We start from the raw sequence: 21,370 nt of genomic DNA, 5'->3' as shown, positions 1-21,370 counted from the left end.
GGAAAGATAGAGACACTCAGACACTCAGAGTTACAGACCTGTAAGTGTCAGTTTGGTTCCTAACTATCAATCATTTAACTGGGGACCCTCTGGGCCCCCTTAAGGACCCCCCTTTGAGAACCATTGTCATACAGGACAGAGAAAACATGACTCAGGGAAATAAAAGTTCAAAAGTAGCTTCTGTGCTACATGTTTATCTTATTGTTTTGTTACATTATTATGACTTTAGGCATAGAGGTAAACCACCGTGGTGCATTCGGCTTTGTCGGGCGTCTATACGAACACAAATGGCCCGTGTTCGGGGAAGAGAAGCTTGTTAATGCACATACTCCTACGGGCTGGGGCTGCACCTGTCAGTGGGGAGTAGGACGGAGGTGCTACATGAAAGTAGAGGAGGACTGAATTGGCATAACAACAAAATTGGGGAGAAAAAGGGGTAAAAAACGAAACAAAAAAAAGTAATTTCATAACAGGGATCTCTGTCTGAACTTTTCATGAACATTTCATGTTTGATTTGTGTACATGAGGTCTCTATTTGCGAGACAGTCTGCCATTGTGCATGTGTTTCTTAAAAATGCTCTGTGTATTTTTTGCAACTGTTTCAGATTTATTAAAGGAGAATACCGGACAAATTAAGTGTTGTCTTTGATGTCTCGTTACTCACCGACCGACGTGAAAAGTGGCGTTCTTTTTTTCCATAGATTCCCGTGTCGTCATTTTTTAAACCCCCTCCGTTGTCAGAATGGGAGCGCGTGGGTTAGGGAGATTCGTCTATTATAACCGAGGCAAAGTTGTTTTTCTCTCTACTGCTAGTCATTGTGGAGTCTCATGATAGTCAAACATGCGTTGAAATTTCCTGCGAAAATGGCGAACGATAACGAGTTAACACTGGTTGCTTGTTTCCAGAACCTGGCAACACGAGTTGCCAGGTTCTGGATAGAAACAAGCATCCAGTGTTAAATCGTTCGCCATTAACGGTGGCCTCGCAGGAAATTTCAACGCATGTTTGACTATCATGAGACTCCACAATGACTAGCAGTAGAGAGAAAAACAACTTTGCCTCGGTTATAATAGACGAATCTCCCTAACCCACGCGCTCCCATTCTGACAACGGAGGGGGTTTAAAAAATGACGACACGGGAATCTATGGAAAAAAAGAACGCCACTTTTCACGTCGGTCGGTGAGTAACGAGACATCAAAGACAACACTTAATTTGTCCGGTATTCTCCTTTAAAGGCCAGAAGGGATGAATCAAGTGAGTCAAGTGAAGAAGCAAGGTCATCGCATGTTCATGTGCATGTGCATGTTCATGTGATCCATTGTTATTGGCCCCCCTGGAACTGCCTCTGGGAGGGGACATAGAAGATGCTACCACAGTGTTCTTGTCATGTCTCCTTGCTAAAGCCTGAGCTGAAAGCAACGAGCATCCTTGCAAGCCTTAAAATAAACGACACAAAGACAGCTTTCTGCTTGTTTATTTCTCAGACCATTCTAGTGATATCATACGATTTTTGCCACATCAGCGTCTAAACGGAAGTAGTGGAATTTGGCATAAGTGCCGCCCTAGGAAATTACGTTGAGGCTTTACAAATCTGTTTACATTCTCTGTGCATGGAACGAGCGTTGTGATTGGTCGAAAAGACAGTTTCCGGGGGAAGTACATACGACGGAAGTCCCGCCCCTACACACTCTCTGCATTATGTTGTGATCTAATAATGCTTGTGACCTAATAATTAACAGAACCACAATGGAAACAAGCCCTCGGGGCCTTTTTGTGTTATCATTTTAGCAACATTGTATAATCGTACCACTGTACTATTTTGCAAACTGTTCAGAAAAATAAAGTATTCAATAAATAAATAAAATTAAAACAGGCTTTTCTCCTCAGAGATGAGAAAAGGCTGGGAACGAGGCAATTCAACAGTAGACTGTGGTTGTGCTGGGCAGCTCCCATTGGCCAACAGTACACAACTGTGGTTGTACTGGGCATATAGGATGTCGCATAAATCATATAGAAGTATATTTAGGTCCGAGTCATCCGTCTTGTTGTTAAGGACGGGTGGAAGTGGGTTAGTTCCTGTTTGTTGAGGCTCTATGTAAATAATCACTCAACGTGCATCTGATTTCCTGTTTGTTTGTAGTTTTTATTTTCTGTCTTCCTTCCTTCCTGCATTGTTTTTCCTTCACAGGTCAAATCTGTCCATCCTGTGCCTTTCTGTTCAGCTCCCCAGTTAAAGAGAAACTTAGGAGATTTAGATTTTGTTCTGAAATGATTATTTATTTGTGTGCGGAAAAAGAAATATTGATGTCATGAAACAGTGACGTGAAACACATCGCTTTGTGTCATTGGGCAAATATTTAGCAGAGAAATACACAGTATACACTAATGATCTTCTCACATCAGAACAATTGGATTTAGGTTAGAAAATCTGTTATTCCCTGTTCTATTCCTCTACTTTCCTCTACTTTCATTTATTTAATTTGACTATATTCATTTGTTTGGAGCAAAGTAGCTGTACTTTGCTCCAAAGTATCAGTGTTGTATAGTTGGTTTAGCTTAAAATTAGTTTGTTATTTTTTGATTAGCCTATTGTTAGGTCTCAGCTGACAGCCCCATTAAAGGCAGTTTCACCTGAACCAGCTCTATAGTCTTGGATAAATAGGGGAGGAGCCTACTTAGTCTGAAGGTGTTTATAAGTGTGTCCAGGAACAGTGTTTCTTCAGTGTGTAATTTGACTTCTGGAGGAACTCTGAACTGCCTGACCCACCTAGACAGCTTGAGTATATTTTCTTGTATTAGCAGGTTGCTTTAAGTAGCTGTACTTTGCTCCAAAGTATCAGTGTTGTATAGTTGGTTTAGCTTAAAATTAGTTTGTTATTTTTTGATTAGCCTATTGTTAGGTCTCAGCTGACAGCCCCATTAAAGGCAGTTTCACCTGAACCAGCTCTATAGTCTTGGATAAATAGGGGAGGAGCCTACTTAGTCTGAAGGTGTTTATAAGTGTGTCCAGGAACAGTGTTTCTTCAGTGTGTAATTTGACTTCTGGAGGAACTCTGAACTGCCTGACCCACCTAGACAGCTTGAGTATATTTTCTTGTATTAGCAGGTTGCTTTAAGTAGCTGTACTTTGCTCCAAAGTATCAGTGTTGTATAGTTGGTTTAGCTTAAAATTAGTTTGTTATTTTTTGATTAGCCTATTGTTAGGTCTCAGCTGACAGCCCCATTAAAGGCAGTTTCACCTGAACCAGCTCTATAGTCTTGGATAAATAGGGGAGGAGCCTACTTAGTCTGAAGGTGTTTATAAGTGTGTCCAGGAACAGTGTTTCTTCAGTGTGTAATTTGACTTCTGGAGGAACTCTGAACTGCCTGACCCACCTAGACAGCTTGAGTATATTTTCTTGTATTAGCAGGTTGCTTTAAGTAGCTGTACTTTGCTCCAAAGTATCAGTGTTGTATAGTTGGTTTAGCTTAAAATTAGTTTGTTATTTTTTGATTAGCCTATTGTTAGGTCTCAGCTGACAGCCCCATTAAAGGCAGTTTCACCTGAACCAGCTCTATAGTCTTGGATAAATAGGGGAGGAGCCTACTTAGTCTGAAGGTGTTTATAAGTGTGTCCAGGAACAGTGTTTCTTCAGTGTGTAATTTGACTTCTGGAGGAACTCTGAACTGCCTGACCCACCTAGACAGCTTGAGTATATTTTCTTGTATTAGCAGGTTGCTTTAAGTAGCTGTACTTTGCTCCAAAGTATCAGTGTTGTATAGTTGGTTTAGCTTAAAATTAGTTTGTTATTTTTTGATTAGCCTATTGTTAGGTCTCAGCTGACAGCCCCATTAAAGGCAGTTTCACCTGAACCAGCTCTATAGTCTTCGATAAATAGGGGAGGAGCCTACACTCCTCGCAGGCGATTAGCAATCAGTTGAAGTGGCCTTAAATACTTGCTCTGAAAGCGTCAGCTTTTAAGCGGCGGCCAGCAACCGAAGGCCAGGCGACCAAAGGCGACAGGCGACTTTGTCAAAATCCGACTTAGTCAATTTACGGCCTTCCACATTGAGTGCTTCTTCTCTTCATAAGCAGCAACAGTGTTTAGTGATATATAGTAGTGTGATAGTAGTAGTACTTATAGTAGTGTGTATATGTTTAGTGATCTACGATGTGTTTTCTTCCTATTCCTGTCCTCTCCTCTTCCTGGTGGTCGCAAAAACACTGGGTTACACCCAGATGTCGCGATACAACTAATCTAATATATCCTACTCTTTCCACTCACGTCGAGCAAGTGGTAACGGGAGGGCTTTGGAATTGCCACTCGGCTGTGGTGGAAGGCAAATCTGCTTTCATCTCAGCCTACGCATCCTTGCTCTCCCTTAACTTCCTTGCTCTGACTGAGACCTGGATCAGACCAGAAAACACTGCTACGCCCGCGGCTCTGTCAGATGTGTACTCTTTCTCTCACACTCCCAGAGCCGTGCGGACAGGTGGTGGGGCTGGTCTGCTAATTTCCAGAAAATGGAAATACTCTCCTGTTTCACTGTCACAATTCTCTCCTACCTCATTTGAATTTCATGTGGTCACTGTCTCTCATCCAGTCAAGCTCACCATTGCAGTTGTTTATCGCCCACCGGGCCCTGCTGGTGGCTTCCTGGAGGAGCTGGACAATCTAGTCTCCCACTTCCCTGTCGATGGCTCTGGATTCATCCTTCTGGGTGACTTCAACCTCCCGACTGAGAAGCAGCTAGACCCACTACTTTCGTTTCTCGCCGCCTTTGACCTAGTTATTTGCCCATCTCCTCCTACCCATGAGGCGGGCAACCAACTGGACCTGATTTTCACCAGAGGCTGCTCTATTGCTAACCTGTCTGTCACTCCTCTTTCCAGTGAAAAGGGTAAGAAACTCTCTGATCACTACTTCATGTCCTACTCTCTCTCTCTCTCCTCTCCCCCCTCACAGCCCCTCCCTACCCACATGATTGCCTCACGTCACAATCTTCGCTCACTTTCCTCCACTGTTCTTTCCTCCTCTGTTCTCTCTGCTCTCCCTGCCCCTGAATCCTTTGCTCTTCTATCCCCTGATACCGCCACAGATCTTCTTTTCTCTACTCTATCCTCTTCTCTCGACCATCTCTGTCCCCTCACCACCAGGCCTGCACGCCAAACTCCACCTGCCCCCTGGTTGTCGGACTCAGTGCGGACTGAGAGACGGAGCCTGAGAGCGGCTGAGCGCAAATGGAGAAATGGCAACCTCCTGGAGGACCTTCTCACCTTCCAATCTCTCATTTCTACTTTTTCCTCCTCTCTATCAGCTGCTAAAGCTGCTTTTTTCTGCACTAAAATTCAGGCTTCTGCTTCCAACCCTAAAAAACTCTTTGAAACTTTCTCCTCTCTCCTGCAACCACCACCCCCTCCTCCCTCCTCGTCCCTCCTCCCCGACGATTTCGCCAACTTCTTTGACAAGAAGGTGAACGATATCCGATCCTCCTTCCCTCCTCCCCCGGCTGGTGCCCTGCGCACTACCCACACCCGTCTGCCTGCCACCCCCCCCTCTCTACCCTCATCTACTCCTCTCCCCCCCCCCATCCCCTCTCTATCCCACTTCTCTCCCCTCTCCCCTAACGAGGTCCTTCTCCTTATTACCTCTAGTCGCCCCACCTCATGCTCTCTGGACCCGGTCCCATCCACTCTGTTGCAGTCTATTGCACCTGAACTTCTTCCCTTCTTAACCCACCTTATTAACACCTCTCTGACATCTGGCTACTTTCCCTCTACTTTCAAGACTGCCAGAGTCACCCCCCTCCTGAAGAAACCGACACTTGACCCCTCTGAGATCAAGAACTACAGACCGGTTTCCCTTCTATCCTTCCTATCTAAAACTCTCGAACGTGCTGTCTTTAAACAACTGTCCTCCTATCTCCACCAGAACGACCTCCTGGACTCCAACCAGTCTGGGTTCAAAGTGGGTCACTCGACAGAGACTGCCCTCCTGGCAGTGACGGAGTCGCTCCATGCCGCTAGAGCGAACTCTCTCTCCTCCGTTCTGATACTCCTGGACCTGTCTGCAGCGTTCGACACGGTGAACCATCAGATCCTCCTCTCCACCCTCGAGGGGATGGGTGTCTCAGGCTCTGCACTCTCCCTGTTTGCATCCTACCTGACGGGTCGCTCCTACCAGGTGATGCTGAGAGGGTCTGTGTCAGAACCACACAGGCTCACAACTGGGGTTCCCCAAGGCTCGGTTCTGGGTCCTCTTCTTTTCTCTCTCTACACTACATCTCTGGGTGCTGTCATCCACTCCCATGGCTTTTCCTACCACTGTTATGCCGATGACACCCAGCTAATCCTCTCATTCCCCCCCTCTGATACCCAGGTGGAGACACGCATTGCTGCTTGTCTGGCTGACATCTCGGAGTGGATGTCGACAAACCACCTGAAGCTCAACCTGGACAAGACCGAGCTGATGTTCCTCCCGGGGAAGGGCTGTCCGCACCGAGACATGGCCATCACCATTGATAATGCTGTGGTGACCTCAACTCGGACTGCGAAGAATCTGGGTGTGACCCTGGACGATCAACTGACGTTCTCGGCAAACATCGCATCAGTGACGAGGTCCTGCAGATTCCTGCTCTACAACATCAGGAGGATTCGCCCCTTCCTCACGGAGAAGGCAGCCCAGGTGCTCATCCAGGCTCTCGTCATCTCCCGCCTGGACTACTGCAACTCCCTCCTTGCTGGTGCTCCGGCATCTGCCATCAAACCCCTGGAGCTTGTTCAGAAAGCTGCGGCTCGTCTGGTGTTCAACCGCCCCAAGTTCTCCCACACAACCATCCTTCTCCGCTCTCTACACTGGCTCCCCGTAGCGGCTCGCATCCAGTTCAAAACCCTGGTGCTAGCCTATAGGGCAGTGAAAGGAACAGCTCCTTCCTACCTCCGGGCTATGGTCGATGCCTACACCCCTGCCCGACCACTTCGGTCTGCCACCTCGGGGCGACTGATTGCCTCGTCACTCAAGGGTCCTTCTGGCCGATCCACACGGTCACGACTCTTTTCTGTTCTGGCACCACAGTGGTGGAATGAACTTCCCACTGATGTTAGGACAGCAGAGTCACTGCCCATATTTCGCCGCAGGCTGAAAACTCACCTCTTCAGGAAACACTACCCTTCCTCTCTGCCTGACCTACTTGTTGTTAACTAGTTGTACGAACGCTTGTTTTCTATTGCTGTATTGTTTATTGGATTATTGGATTGTTTATTGGATCTTGTTTAGTCGATTCACTTATTTGTTTTAGCTCATGCTCATTTGATTTAGCTATTTTGTCTCATCTGTTTAAGGAAATAGGTAGCTGATATATTGCACTTTTACCTTGGCGCTAGGTATACTCTTGGTTGCTTGTTTTTGCAGATAATGCACTAAAGACTTCTGGTGATTAGTAGTTTTCGTTCCCTACCTATGTTGAATACACTTATTGTAAGTCGCTTTGGATAAAAGCGTCTGCTAAATGACTGTAATGTAATGTAATGTAAAGCAAGATTATGTGACAGCTACTTTTCAGTTCGATTTTGTGTTTCTATTTATTTATTTTTCTTACCTCCTGGTTTCTGTTTAGTGTGTGTGTGTGTGTGTGTGTGTGTGTGTGTGTGTGTGTGTGTGTGTGTGTGTGTGTGTGTGTGTGTGTGTGTGTGTGTGTGTGTGTGTGCGTGTGTGTGTGTGGTCACGGTGTGTAAAAAAAAACGAAAAGAAAAAAGTGAAGATATTTTACAGAACTACAGTGTATTTTTATGCTTATGTGTATGCTTATACAGTATGTGCAGTCATGTCATTCGTTGTGAATGACACTGTTTGTGTGCCTGACTTCCAATAAACTTCCCATAAAGATCTGTGAAGTTTCCCTTTTAATAAATCTCTGTTTATCCCTCCTATCCTCTCCCATGATTCTCTTCTCTTCTCTTCTCTTCTCTTCTCTTCTCTTCTCTTCTCTTCTCTTCTCTTCTCTTCTCTTCTCTTCTCTTCTCTTCTCTTCTCTTCTCTTCTCTTCTCTTCTCTTCTCTTCTCTTCTCTTCTCTTCTCTTCTCTTCTCTTCTCCGTTAGTTCATTCAGGGGGACCTTGGGGAGTATGTGCCCTGCTATCTGTTTTTCCAGTTAAGTGGGGTTATTCCAGTCAAATATGTTCCAGTGGAAAGTACATGCAATGCCTCACACACACACACAGGACATCACAACAGATGGGCACTGGGGGGAATAACTGCTTCTGTGCTCAGAGCCATAAAAGTCCTGAAGCCTCGTGTTTTAGCTGTAAAAGGACAGTTTATACTGTGTATTATGGACCCTGAAAGGTTATGTGGAGCACATAATGGAATTGGACATTGTCAGTCGCAGTTCCATAAATCAGTGATTCCCACTGATTTCAAAACCCTGAGAAATGACTTTTCATTGTGAATTGATCCAAGCAAGATTTTCAAGTGGGCCCTGATCAAGTAAAAGTTGAGAACTAGTGCCATAAATGAACTGTAGGTGTGTGTGTGTGTGTGTGTGTGTGTGTGTGTGTGTGTGTGTGTGTGTGTGTGTGTGTGTGTGTGTGTGTGTGTGTGTGTGTGTGTGTGTGTGTGTGTGTGTGTGTGTGTGTGTGAGTGTACTGTGCATTTTTTGGTCAAATAATTTGTCTTCCTTCCATAACTGCTATTTGGAAACGGTTTACATTAATATCTATATTTAAATTAGATTCTGTTTTAAGATTCTGTTTTAATTCCTATGAATTTCCTAAATTGTGGTGTTATGTGTTATTTAGACTATAACCTGATATTACCATGGCGTGAAACCTATCCTACATCCATTCAAGATGCAATGTGATTTATATGATCAATATACAGACTTCAGAGCTTTATTGCCTCAAAAACTCAAAAGGTACAGTATTGTGTGTTTTATGGGACATATTAGTACAACTGATGGACCCAAAACAGAAGTGCTTCTTACCTGAAAGAGGGTCAGCTCCTCCAGAATGACCTCCTCTGTGTCCCAGTTGTCTTTGATGACCGAGACGGCTTTCACCACCCTGCCGTCGTCTGGAAACAAACAAAAACAAAGCTCTAAGTTTCATTTACATTCCAAGCCTTCTAACTCAGTAACATATTTTAAACAACACTGTGTATACAGACCTACAGTATAGCATATATCTGGACTGGGTGCCTGTGTGAGACATTGTAGTGCAGGGGTGGTGTAGCCTATAGCACAGTGGTTCTCAAATATGTTCATGTCAAGAACTCTCAAATATATTATGTCTTTGCCCACGGACCCCCATCTGAAAAGATTTTGTGCCAGGGACCCACCCCCATAAGAGATGTCAACATTTCCCTCGGTTTCCACCATAGCAACAGAAATCTGCCTTATCATCCTGCCTTATCATCTTTAGTTTGAAAGTTCATGTGAAATTTATTAACACAAATTCTACCAAACAGCCAGATAGCACTAGCAAAACAGTTTTGGGAAATTTGACTACATTTAGAAGAACTCCAGGACAGGAAGGAAAACGGTTGGCACCCGCCATAAATTGTCATTGTTATTTTCCATACTTTTGCAATACATTCATTATTTCAACAGGTCAACAATGGATGCCGACATTAGGAGGATGGGTGGGACCTTAACACACAACTGTATAAGAAAGCCTTTTATAGTGGTTCATTTCCATTCCATTATTGGCACTAGAATGGATCTCCTAGATGGTCCATTTTTATTTATCTTCCTCTTTCTTCAGTTCAATTGTATTTATTGTAATGATATTCTATGGCAGTGGTAGGCAACAGGTGGCCCATGGGCCAGAACTTCAACTGGCCCAGCGATAATATCTGGCCCAGCAAATTATTATGTAAATAATTGACAATCCCAATGGCTTTGCATTGATGAAACTGGGTGGGATCTTTCCATTGTTCTTTGAATGTTCAACTTTCCTCTTAAGACTTTTGGATGAAAACCTTCTCTCACATTTAAAAAACAAACCAAAACTGAATTTCACACGCCTTAAACAATACACTGTTCTTTCCGTTCTAAAGAGACCTTGAACCATTAAAGAGCTCTTGTTCGAAAAGGACTGACTGTCCAGACGTTCTTTTTTAATCTTTTTGATTAATATCCTCTAAGTGCCACATTCAAGGATGTGGCCTGCATAAAATCATCATCACACAAGCGCTTTGTAACCCAGTTTTGAAAGGTGCTATATAAATAAAGGTTTATAATTATTATTATTTCTATCTGCACCTGCAACATTTGAGTAGACACACATTTCTATCCGTTTATTACTTTTATAGCAATATAGTTATTGTATATAAGGTGGATTGTCGCATGTTCCAATATCTAAATGAAAATCTTTTAAATGGACCTGAAGAGGGTCCATGCCGGATGGAAACGTTATCTACTTTTACAAATATATAAGTCAACGTTGGTGTGCGGCTTCTACTTTTTAAACATTGAGTAGGCCTACTGTTAACCAAGCACCCATTGTCGATGTACATATAGTTACGTCCGCCTTCCAGTTCCTAAATTAGCCATTGATTGTGTTCTGGCCTGCCATCAAATGGTTGTGAAAAAAACATTGGCCCAAGGCTTTCTGACCCCTGTTCTATGGATTATGTAAACTTCTTGTTCAGGAAAATAAATGGGGGGAAAAACACGTAACAATGTTCTCATGCCTTGACTCATGTTTCTTTGAGTTTGTAAGCTGACATGTTCAGGCGCTATGAGGAGAGCCTGACACAGTATAATCATTCCGTAGCAGTTCCCTAGGTGACTGCGTATACATTCTATAGCTGTAACCGTGGTCTCGGCCAGTAGGAGACACCTGAAGCAGAATTTATGAGTTGGTTTATACACACACACACACACACACACACACACACACACACACACACACACACACACACACACACACACACACACACACACACACACACACACACACACACACACACACACACACACACACACACACACACACACACACACACACACACACAATAAACAAGCCTGATACATTAATGCCTTATAATGTCAGGATGCTCCCAGAGAACCTACTGTGGGAAATCTCCTGTTTGTGTGCATGAATGTGTGTGTGTGTGTGTGTGTGTGTGTGTGTGTGTGTGTGTGTGTGTGTGTGTGTGTGTGTGTGTGTGTGTGTGTGTGTGTGTGTGTGTGTGTGTGTGTGTGTGTGTGTGTGTGTGTGTGTGTGTGTGTGTGTGTGTGTGTGTGTGTGTGTGTGTGTGCGCGCGCGCGTGTGCGTGCACGCCTGCGTGCCTGTGGGTGAGCTCGTCCGTGTGTGTATATCTGCCAGCTGCCAGAGTGTGTGTGTGTCCATCCGTAGATGACAATGTCAAACAAGCCTACCATACATGGGCTAATGATGAACATTTATGTGATCACAACCTTATTTGTCTCAGGGCTGAGATGCTATCTTCTGTCTTTCGTTGTTGCACAGAGATCCTCAGTGCTCTACAGACTCAAGGCCAGTGCTTCCATAACCCCCCCAAAAGGCAAGTCCCCCACACAACAAGAGTTCATTCTGAGGAAAGCATCGCTGTCAGGTGTAAACCTCGTATGTCCAAAACTAGTCTTGCATAGCCAGCCGCTCTACAGCTCCAGCTACTCTCAAGCGGAGTGGGCGGAGCTGTGAAAGGTCTGGCTATGCGAGACTAGTCCAAAATTGTTACTTGTCAGGATATGGAAAAAAAGAAGCTGTGTTCCAATGTAGTTGTTATTCAGTCACAAGCTCTAATTCATATTTTTTATTAGTTCAATATTTGTAAAACCCACAGAGAGATGTAACTACTTTCTCTTTCACTTAAAAGAGTAAAAAAGAATAGCCAAAATAGCCGACCTACTAGCTCACTGCTAATATTTTGCTACTTTAGTTCGACACTGTAGTATGACGAAGTAGGACATTAGTTTACGGGAAAAAAAGTTGAAATATGGAGATACAAGGTTTCTGCCCGACAGCAACAATATTCTCCAAGAACCTGAATCATCTTTTCAAAGCCTCTATTTAAGCTGAATAGGTTGACTGAACAATACCCTGTTACAGATGCACACAGTTACACATTCTGACACCTGGAAGCTGCCCAATTCAAAGCGTCTTCCATTGTTGACCCCTGTGCATGTCTCAGGAGCCAGGAGCAGTTCAGGATCAAGTGTTTTCCTCAAGCGGCTATTTGGTGAGTGGGTGGATGGGTTATAATAATACTTCTCCAGTTGCTAAAATGCACCCCATTTCTACACTTTCTTAGCGTTCCCTGCATAGAATACGAACAGAGTTTTGGTGCAGAGCTGAGTGGGATGAGAAGAGAGGCTGTCTGCCTGGGAAGGCCGCCGGTTCGATACTCGGCTCGCCCCGACTACATTCAATTCAATTTTATTAAAGTGTCAAATCACAACAAGTTGTCTCAAGACACTTTACATGTAGAGAAGAGACCCGACAATCCCACCCTGAGCAAGCAATTTTGCGACAGTGGCAACTGTCATGATGTACATGATGTCCGAAGTGTCCCTGAGCAAGAAACGTAACCCCTGGCAAGTAAGTTACTTATCTCTCAAGACAGATTCTGCTAACAGCAAAGGAATATAAAAAGAAAATGTTTCCTTTGTTCCCAGATTGGTAAATTACTAAAAGTAGTCTTCAAATACCTTTGTACTTACTTTAGTATACTTACTTCTAATTGAGTAATATTTAAGTCAGGAAGCAGTACTGACTTTGATCTTTTGTGGAACTGCAGGACTGAGTCCAGGAAAACATTTGGACATTACTGTAAAGTATATTTTATCTTAGTACTGTTCTAGTACTCTTTCCCTCCGTCATATTACTTGTAGACACACTGGACATTTTAGCCAGAATCTTCATGTCAGTGCCATGGAAACCCTGCATTCCAGTTCAATGATGTTGGTTTATAAAATGAGAAAGCAACTAAATGGTCGCAGGAATCCAACAGCAGCTGTAGTGAATGTTTAACAGGTCGTGGTTCAGTGCGTTCGCTGCAGACAGTGAGATCCTGCTTAGCGTCTGCTGGTTACAGAAGCCCACCACATCCTGCTATTTTAATGACACTTTAAAAAGCATCAGTTGGCATTCTGCACCAGTGCATCTTAAAATGAATAATAGTATAGTATAGTAGTATGGTACGGTAACTGGTACGGTAACTAATAGCACACACACACACACTGACAACGCACGCACGCACGCACACACGCACGCACGCACGCACGCACGCACGCACGCACGCACGCACGCACGCACGCACGCACGCACGCACGCACGCACGCACGCACGCACGCACGCACGCACGCACGCACGCACGCAGAGGAATGGTAAAACATTGAGCAGTCAGAATATCGATGCTGGGGGGGGGTTCAAGTGGTTAAATACCCTTAAGCAAATTTAGCGTGCAAAGTACAGGGACAGTTGATGGGAGGATGAGAGGTATGTGTAACAAACAAGTCATTATGGAGAATGGTTAACTCGCACAGTCCATTGCACACAGTGTGGTTGAGGCAGGTTGTGGTAGAATGGTGAAATAACATGGCTTAAGAACCACAGAAATTGTCTATCTGATATCCTGTCATTAAACCAGTATAAGCACAGTTTTGGCTCCTGTTGCTACTACTGTAATTACAGCCTAAGTTATAATGGCTGCATTTATACTTGGTTGCACGGACCTGAAAGGGTCCATGTGATGTTTGTACACTCGCAGAGTTACAAATTAACATACATTAACACTGAAGATCAGGTAATTGTGTGTTGTTCAGTTTTGGCCAACACTGCACATCAAGCAGCCTAAACTAAACTTAAATTTACCAAAGCAAAGGTTACTGTGTATATTTGTATTATTTATTTTGTCCTGCATAATGCAAGCTTTGTTGAGGATGTATACTGTTGTACAATATATTTTGTGCTTCTTTTTTTGTGTGTTCTAGCAGCCAAATCTTTCTCTCTCTTTTATCCCTGCTGTATCTACAATAATATTGTAGATACAGCAGGGTAAAGACATCACACAAAAAAAGAAGCACAAAATATACATATTATGTGTTTTTGCCCTTAAACTGTATCTTGACACCTGTGCTGCATTTTGGCAACTGATTTTCCCTCACAGGACTTATAAAGGTCTTATCTTATCTTATTGACAACACCAAAACTTCAAGAATCTCAGAATTCCCAACAGCCCACCCCGCCCTCCACTGACAAAACCACTCATCTATTCCAAACAGCGAGATGAAAGAGTCTGGAAAAACTGCAGAAAATGGTTGACTGCTTTGGTGAGCAAAATGTGAAAATATCCCACCTAAAGCCTCGGATGAACATTAATCACGCACAAACATAGGCACTTGACAGATTTTACCAATAGCTACGGTGGACGGCTGACCGTTTTAAATGTGAAAATGACTCCTCTTGAAGACAATTATGTAGGTGAACATTAATCATGATTGTAGACGGGCAGTTGAAAGATGGTAGAAACATCTGCAGCAGTGGGGCAATGCGAACATAACTCCTCCTTAAAGAACATTTAAGGAGGCATTTATCACGCAGGTGGATGGGTGGTTGATGGGGGAGATGAGAGACACAGGAGAGGAATCCACTTAGAGGAGATGTATGGAGCATTCAGACCTCCTCTGGCCTCACAGGGCCTGTCACCAGGGGTTAAATAACCTCCACCATTTATCACACGCCACCACCATTAACCCTGGCAGACGGGGAGAGAGGGGGAGACCCTTGCACGCACACGGGCATTTTGCATTCACTCACCGGGCTAATGCAAAGTTCATGAAGACACGCACGTGCACGACTACGCGCGCGCGCGTGTGCACACACACACACACACACACACACACACACACACACACACACACACACACACACACACACACACACACACACACACACACACTCCCTCAAGAACCCACTGACCCTGTCAGAGATATTTGAGCTGGGACAAAGCGGTTGAATTACTTAATTAGTTAATAAGGCTGACATTCATTAAGGCTCACTTGAGTAGAAGAATGCTTCAGCTACAAAGACATACTTTAAAGAGATAGTTGATGAAAGCAATAGTATTTATATATAACATAAGATGTAATGAGCCCTACTCCATCACTGGCTCGCTGACAGGTTTATGATGCTGCTGGTTTTAACTAGGAGGGCGCTGTCAGGACGCTCACAGGTCACGACCCTATTCCATTTTCTCTGCTTTGTATTGAACTCTACCTTTACTTTCTACCCTTTTGAAGCCACATATCTCTGCATTCTCCCGACCCGTGGTCTCCTAGTAGATCTCCTAACACTCATACACTGCAAAATCCAGAGTCTTCACTTAACTCAGAGTGTAAATGGTCGTGTCAATGCACTGACCGCACTGTGCAATCATGTAATGAGTGTAAATCCATCACTACTGCACTTGTTTGCTGTTGTCATCTCCCCATCTCTCTCTCTCTCTCGCTCTCTCTCTCACTCTCTTTCTGTCTCTATCAATCATCTCCGCCAATTATTTCTCTCTCTTTTGTCCTTGAATGCTCTCCCTTTCTCCTTCCGGTATTTCTCTTTTTTCCTGTCTTTCTTTTGGCTCCTCTTAGGTACAGTCAGAGTGTAGAAGAGAGAGTAACGTCACGCTTTGATCTCGCCGCAAAGCGGGCTGTAGTTGGGCTATAGTTCCAAACATTGGAACTATCTCATCTCAGATAGCCAGAGCACTTCCGCATTCCATTCTTACAATGGGAGTCAACGCTAGTGTCATAACTCTCTTATACGGCTCTGGGTACAGTATGTGTCACCCATGACCTCATGTTTCTCTCTCTGTCTCTCCATCTTTCTCTGTAGGCAGACACCTTCACCACCACTTCCTTCCCAACACTTTCTCTCTCTTTCTTTCTCCTGATGTGATTTCTTTTTTTGGAGAAAGCATCCATCCTTGGTGGTTTAATAGAGGTGTTTTGTTTTGTTTTGTGTTCCTTCCTTTTACCATGCACCTTACAGATTTCAAATCCCCCTTTTCACCCATTTTTGTCCACTCCTCTCCTCCCCCTCCTCCCCTCCCCTCCCCTCTCCTCTCCTCTCCTCTCCTCTCCTCTCCTCACCTGTCCCAAGGTGCAGAACATCGTAGGGTCCGTCCTCTGCCTCCACCCTGTCGACCAATACCCTCTGCAGGGTGTAGGGAACGTTGACTCTGGTCAGGACCGGCTTGCGTCCCAGTGGGAGGACCGGCTCCCACATCAGCTGGTGCTGCCTCATGAAGCTCACCACCTCGTCTGGGAAGTCCTGGGTGGTCTTACGAAGGGGGTCATACGTCTCACTGGGACACTGGAGAGGGGACAGATAAACACAATTTACAATTTTGGCATTTAGCAACCAGAGCGACATGAGAAGTGAGGTAAACACAGTGTAGTGCCTCAGTTAACTAGGATCACGAGTAAACCAAGAACATCGCATCAGTCTAAACAATACACTATCAAAATACTAATCTGTACATATACTATAGGATACCAGGTAAACAATGAACATAGCATCTGTCTAAATAACCTGCTATCTAAATGTTAACATTCTGGTCAAGAAAAACAAGCCCTAGTAACAAAAACATGAGAACAAAATTATGACCAAGGTAATACTAATTCTGCATGGTCATCATAACTAGGTCAAGTGCTACGGGCTATAATTGGGAGTGAGTCTGCAGTTCTAACTGCAACGGGTAGTTTGTTCCGCTGTTTGGGAGCCAGGACACACACGTTGTTGGACAGAGGGAGAAGCAACCAAGTACAATCACGGTCTTCTGCTGAAGGCCAATGGGAGTTGCCCAGTAAATCAGTGGCTGGTTCTCAAATATTTTCATGTCAAGGACTCCCAAATGTATATGTATTTGGCCGCAGACATTCATCTGAAAAGACTTTGTGCCAGGGAGGGACCCCCATAAGAGAAGATTTGTGTTGTTAAAAACGTTCCAAAAATTCCACATTTTTCAGGATTTTTCTAAATACATAATATAGCCAATGTACAAGCTCACAACATCATCACTACGAGTTGTGAGCTTAATAGATCGTCTAGTTTCGAATATCCGAAGTATAAAATAGGTTTAAAGTATTTAAACTCTACTCCCTGGGATCTGGAATCCCCTTAAGGACCCCTAGAGATCCCCGGACCACAATTTGAGAACCACTGCTGTAAATGGTCTGCAGTTCTACAGCCCCTTTCTCCAAAGAGCTTCACAATGTGTATTGCATCCACCCATTCACACACTGATGGCCGAGGAAGCCATGCAAGGCACCAACCTGCTCATCCGGAGCAGTTAGGGGTTCAGTGTCTTGCTCAAGGACACTAAGGCACAAAGCCAAGAGGAGCCGGGGATTGAACCCAGAACCTTTCAGTTCCCAAACGGCCACTCTACCCCCTCAGCAATGAGCATAGAATTCTATGCTATTTTAAGGGACGGCAGTGGCTCAGGAGGTAGAGCGGCCGTCTTGGAATCGGAAGGGTCCTGGTTCAAAGTGCCCTTGAGCAAGACACTCACTGTAACCCCTACGTCCCAGATGAGCAGGTTTCTTGCATGGTTTCCTCTGCCGTGAATGGGTGAATGTGAAATACGTTGTAAAGTGCTTTGGACAAAGGTGCTTTATATATGTAGTCATTTTACCTCCTGCTAATGGTCACTGGGAGCTGCCCAGTATACATTCCCAGTCAAACCAGTTAACATCTTCTGACAGGGCCACTTCTCCAAACTCTGCTGCTGCCACTCTTTTCTCTCAGCGAAGAAACTGTGTGTGTGTGTGTGTGTGTGTGTGTGTGTGTGTGTGTGTGTGTGTGTGTGTGTGTGTGTGTGTGTGTGTGTGTGTGTGTGTGTGTGTGTGTGTGTGTGTGTGTGTGTGTGTGTGTGTGTGTGTGTTGACTCTGCACATGGGTTATGGTCACAGCATCCAAGCATGACTGTTTCATTTTCCTTTTAATCATCCTGTTGACGCACACGCACACGCACAAATACACACGCACACACACATGCACATACACACCGATGCTTGCACGTACATACCCCCCCACCCACACCCACACACACACACAGACGCACACACACACACACACACACACACACACACACACACACACACACACACACACACACACACACACACACACACACACACACACACACACACACACACAGACACACACACACACACACACACACACACACACACGCACACAGACACGGCTGACCTCATCGGCAATCAACCACATCACACAAAACCACTCCACAGAGGAAAAGACTCCCCAGGAGGGAGAATGAAATAACAGCACACACACACACACACACACACACACACACACACACACACACACACACACACACACACACACACACACACACACACACACACACACACACACACACACACACACACACACACAGACACACACACACACACACACACACACACACACACACACACACACACACACACACACAGTGGGGCCAGCAGTATAGCCTCAGGTTGTGTGACAGGTTGAAGTTTCCCAGTGGAGCTCACAGCTCTGGTGTTAAAACACCAGTTAACCCTCACAGCTTCACCATCCTGCTTTTATTAACTCACGTTACAGTGTGTGCGTGTGCGTGTGTGTACTCACAGTTCCAGGTCTCGGGTAGGGAATGCGGCCCTTGTATTCCACCCAGCGGTAGTCAGGGCCCTCCTTGTGGGCGAAGGGCCCGTTGAACGCAGCGCGGATGGACGCCATGGAGTACACACACACTGCTGAGCCGCGGAACACAGAACTACATAACACACACACACACACATGTGAGAGAGAGAGAGAGAGAGAGAGAGAGAGAGAGAGAGAGAGAGAGAGAGAGAGAGAGAGAGAGAGAGAGAGAGGGGGGGAGAGAGATCCTAAATGAGACCATCAACCAAAAATGAAATCTAATAAAAAATGGTAATATGGTATACTGCCTGCTGCTTTATTACATAGCTGTGGGTAAACAATACCTTCTTATATCTGTCCTTTGAGAGTGATGTTCCTATTCAGGGGTTCAAATTGTCAAAATACAACAGCATCCTTTTTTTCTTCTCCTTAACCCACATAAAAACCCATATTATTTATAAATTATTATAATTTCTGCTTCAAAGGAATAATGTCAATGAATTGAGAGAGAATGAGGGGAAAAGAGAGTGAGTGAACGGGAGAGAATTAAATAAAAAGGCAAAACGTTCACAGAGTAAGAGAGAGAGGGGGAATGAGAGGCAGGGTGAGGAAGAGACAGAAGAGCGGAGAAATGAGGAAACAGCAGAGAACAGAGTAGGAAGGGAGGAAGGGAGGAAGGGGAGGAATTAAGGAGACAATGAGGAAAGGAAAAAAGGATGGCAGGAGGAAGGGAGAGAGAGAGAGAGAGAGAGAGAGAGAGAGAGAGAGAGAGAGAGAGAGAGAGAAAGAGAGAGAGAGAGAGAGGGAACAGGAAGAGATTGTTTTGATAGATTAGGGCTAAAATAACACAGCAAGCTATACCTCTTCACCTTTGACCCCCGAGTGACACTTGGGTGAGCTTTTGGGATGTTTCACAACAGTGAAAAAAGTGCACGTGTTGACCTGGGTGTGAGTGTGCACGTGTTGACCTGGGTGTGAGCGTGCACGCACTGACCTTGGGTGTGAGTGTGCATGGGTTGGTCTGGGTCTGGGTGTGCACATGTTACAGTGATTGTTATGTTTAGGAGGGGAGCATCCTTCCAGTGTACCGTTCTGTCTGACAGGGTGTTACCCACTCACTGACTGACTGACTGACTGACTGACTGACTGACTGACTGACTGACTGAGTCACTCACTGACTGAGTCACTCACTGGCTGAGTCACTAACTGACTTGCCTCGATCTTCAGACTTTTATTTTCCTTCGCGTTTTGCTCAAAAAGAAAGCCTGGACCAAGCTGTTGACATTCCTGGCATAGGAAGTGGGAGTGAACCTTTCATTTCCCCAACCAACCAGAGTGCAGTGGGCGTCGCTCCAAATGTTGTGACGTCAGGGCTCTCAATGCTGCACATTGGGGAGGAGGAGGGGCGCGGAGCGGGCGGCGGCGGGGGCGGTGGCGGGCGCACAGATCGGTGAACCAATGTGAGATTTTAAATCCGCCCTCCTATGCCAGATATCAGACGCGCTGGGGCAGGCTACTGACTGACTGACTGACTGACTGACTGACTGACTGACTGTTGTCCTTGAAACATGTTCTTCTTTACCGGAATGACTGATAAAATGAAAAGTGACTGACTGAATGGTTAACTGACTGATGGAATGAATGAATGACTGGATGTTTCACGGACTGTTTTGTTTAAAGGTTTCTACTTGAAGATGTATTTCTAGTGGACTGCTGGCTGACTGTTGGCTAACTGACAGACTCATTTGATCACATTCAAAATGCACTCAAAGTGACTGGAATGACTGTAAATGTGTCTAAATGTAGATCAGTGGTTCTCAAAGTGGGGTCCGGGACCCCCAGGAGTCCTTGGGGGTGGTCCCCAGCAAAAGTGGCTAATACAGCATCACAATCATTTTAACCACTTACATTTATAGGTTGGCTATTAAAAAATAGCAGATATACAAACTCACAGCGCCGCGGCGAGCTTGACATTTTTTTTTTTTTTTTTTTAACATAAATCTTCTCTTTTGGGGGTCCCTGGCACAAAACCTTTTCAGATGCACTGTACTACTGGACTCACCTGGAGGTGGTGAATACTCCATAGATAGTGGGGTTCTGTGGGTCTTTGTTCTCCAAGACAAAGATATCCTCTGGGGAAAAACAGCCACAGAAAAGAAGGAAATAATAAATATACACAAAGAACAATAATAAAATAATAAAAAAGTAGTTGGTGTCAGAGTGTACTGGTATCTTGGAGATAACTGGCAGTGTGAGTTTAATGGTCCGATCTATTTTGTAGATACTGTGTATGAAAACATAAAACTGCTTGTTTTATGGTGTGCATACAGTATAGTGAAGCACATGCTTTGGGTTGTCTATTTTCGGCCAATGCTCCATCAGAATAGGGATGCTATAGGGGCTCATGTGGTGAACAGTGAGGATTTGACAGTGCTTTACTATACTGTACCTAGCTCATCAAACTGGGTGTCCACACCAAACGGCCCAGGGTAGGAGCACACCAGTCTGGCCTTGAGGAATGTTGTCCAACGGTTGATCAGGCTCCTCTTACCCCCAATGTCATTCTGGAGAGAGAAGGAGGAGGAGGAGGACAGAAGGGAAGAGGAATAGAGGGAAGGAGGCGGGGGGAGGGGGGGGGGTACGGAGGCATGGAGACGGAGAGTGGCGAGCAGAGGAGAGGAGAGGGGGTGTAGATGAGAAGGAAGGTGAGACGAGGACAGGTGGTATAGGAAAGG

The 21,370-nt window shown here is 44.9% G+C and overlaps 1 protein-coding gene across 1 annotated transcript in view; it reads right to left on the bottom strand.

The window, feature by feature from the left end:
* LOC308082888 (semaphorin-3D) overlaps positions 1-21,370 on the bottom strand; it is a 148,949-nt gene that overhangs the window by 9,515 nt on the left and 118,064 nt on the right. Inside the window, exons 9-13 of the mRNA XM_080424964.1 lie at positions 21,085-21,199; positions 20,698-20,767; positions 18,624-18,768; positions 16,091-16,313; positions 8,963-9,051 (exon numbers count right to left, since the gene is read on the bottom strand). Coding sequence (XP_080281090.1) covers positions 8,963-9,051; positions 16,091-16,313; positions 18,624-18,768; positions 20,698-20,767; positions 21,085-21,199 — 642 coding nt within the window. The remainder of the gene's footprint in view (positions 1-8,962; positions 9,052-16,090; positions 16,314-18,623; positions 18,769-20,697; positions 20,768-21,084; positions 21,200-21,370) is intronic.

The sequence above is a fragment of the Gymnoscopelus braueri genome (assembly GCF_963280865.1).
Source record: "Gymnoscopelus braueri genome assembly, chromosome: 3".
In the NCBI taxonomy this organism is placed as follows: Eukaryota; Metazoa; Chordata; class Actinopteri; order Myctophiformes; family Myctophidae; genus Gymnoscopelus; species Gymnoscopelus braueri.
This window is presented reverse-complemented; position numbering and strand designations above follow the sequence as displayed.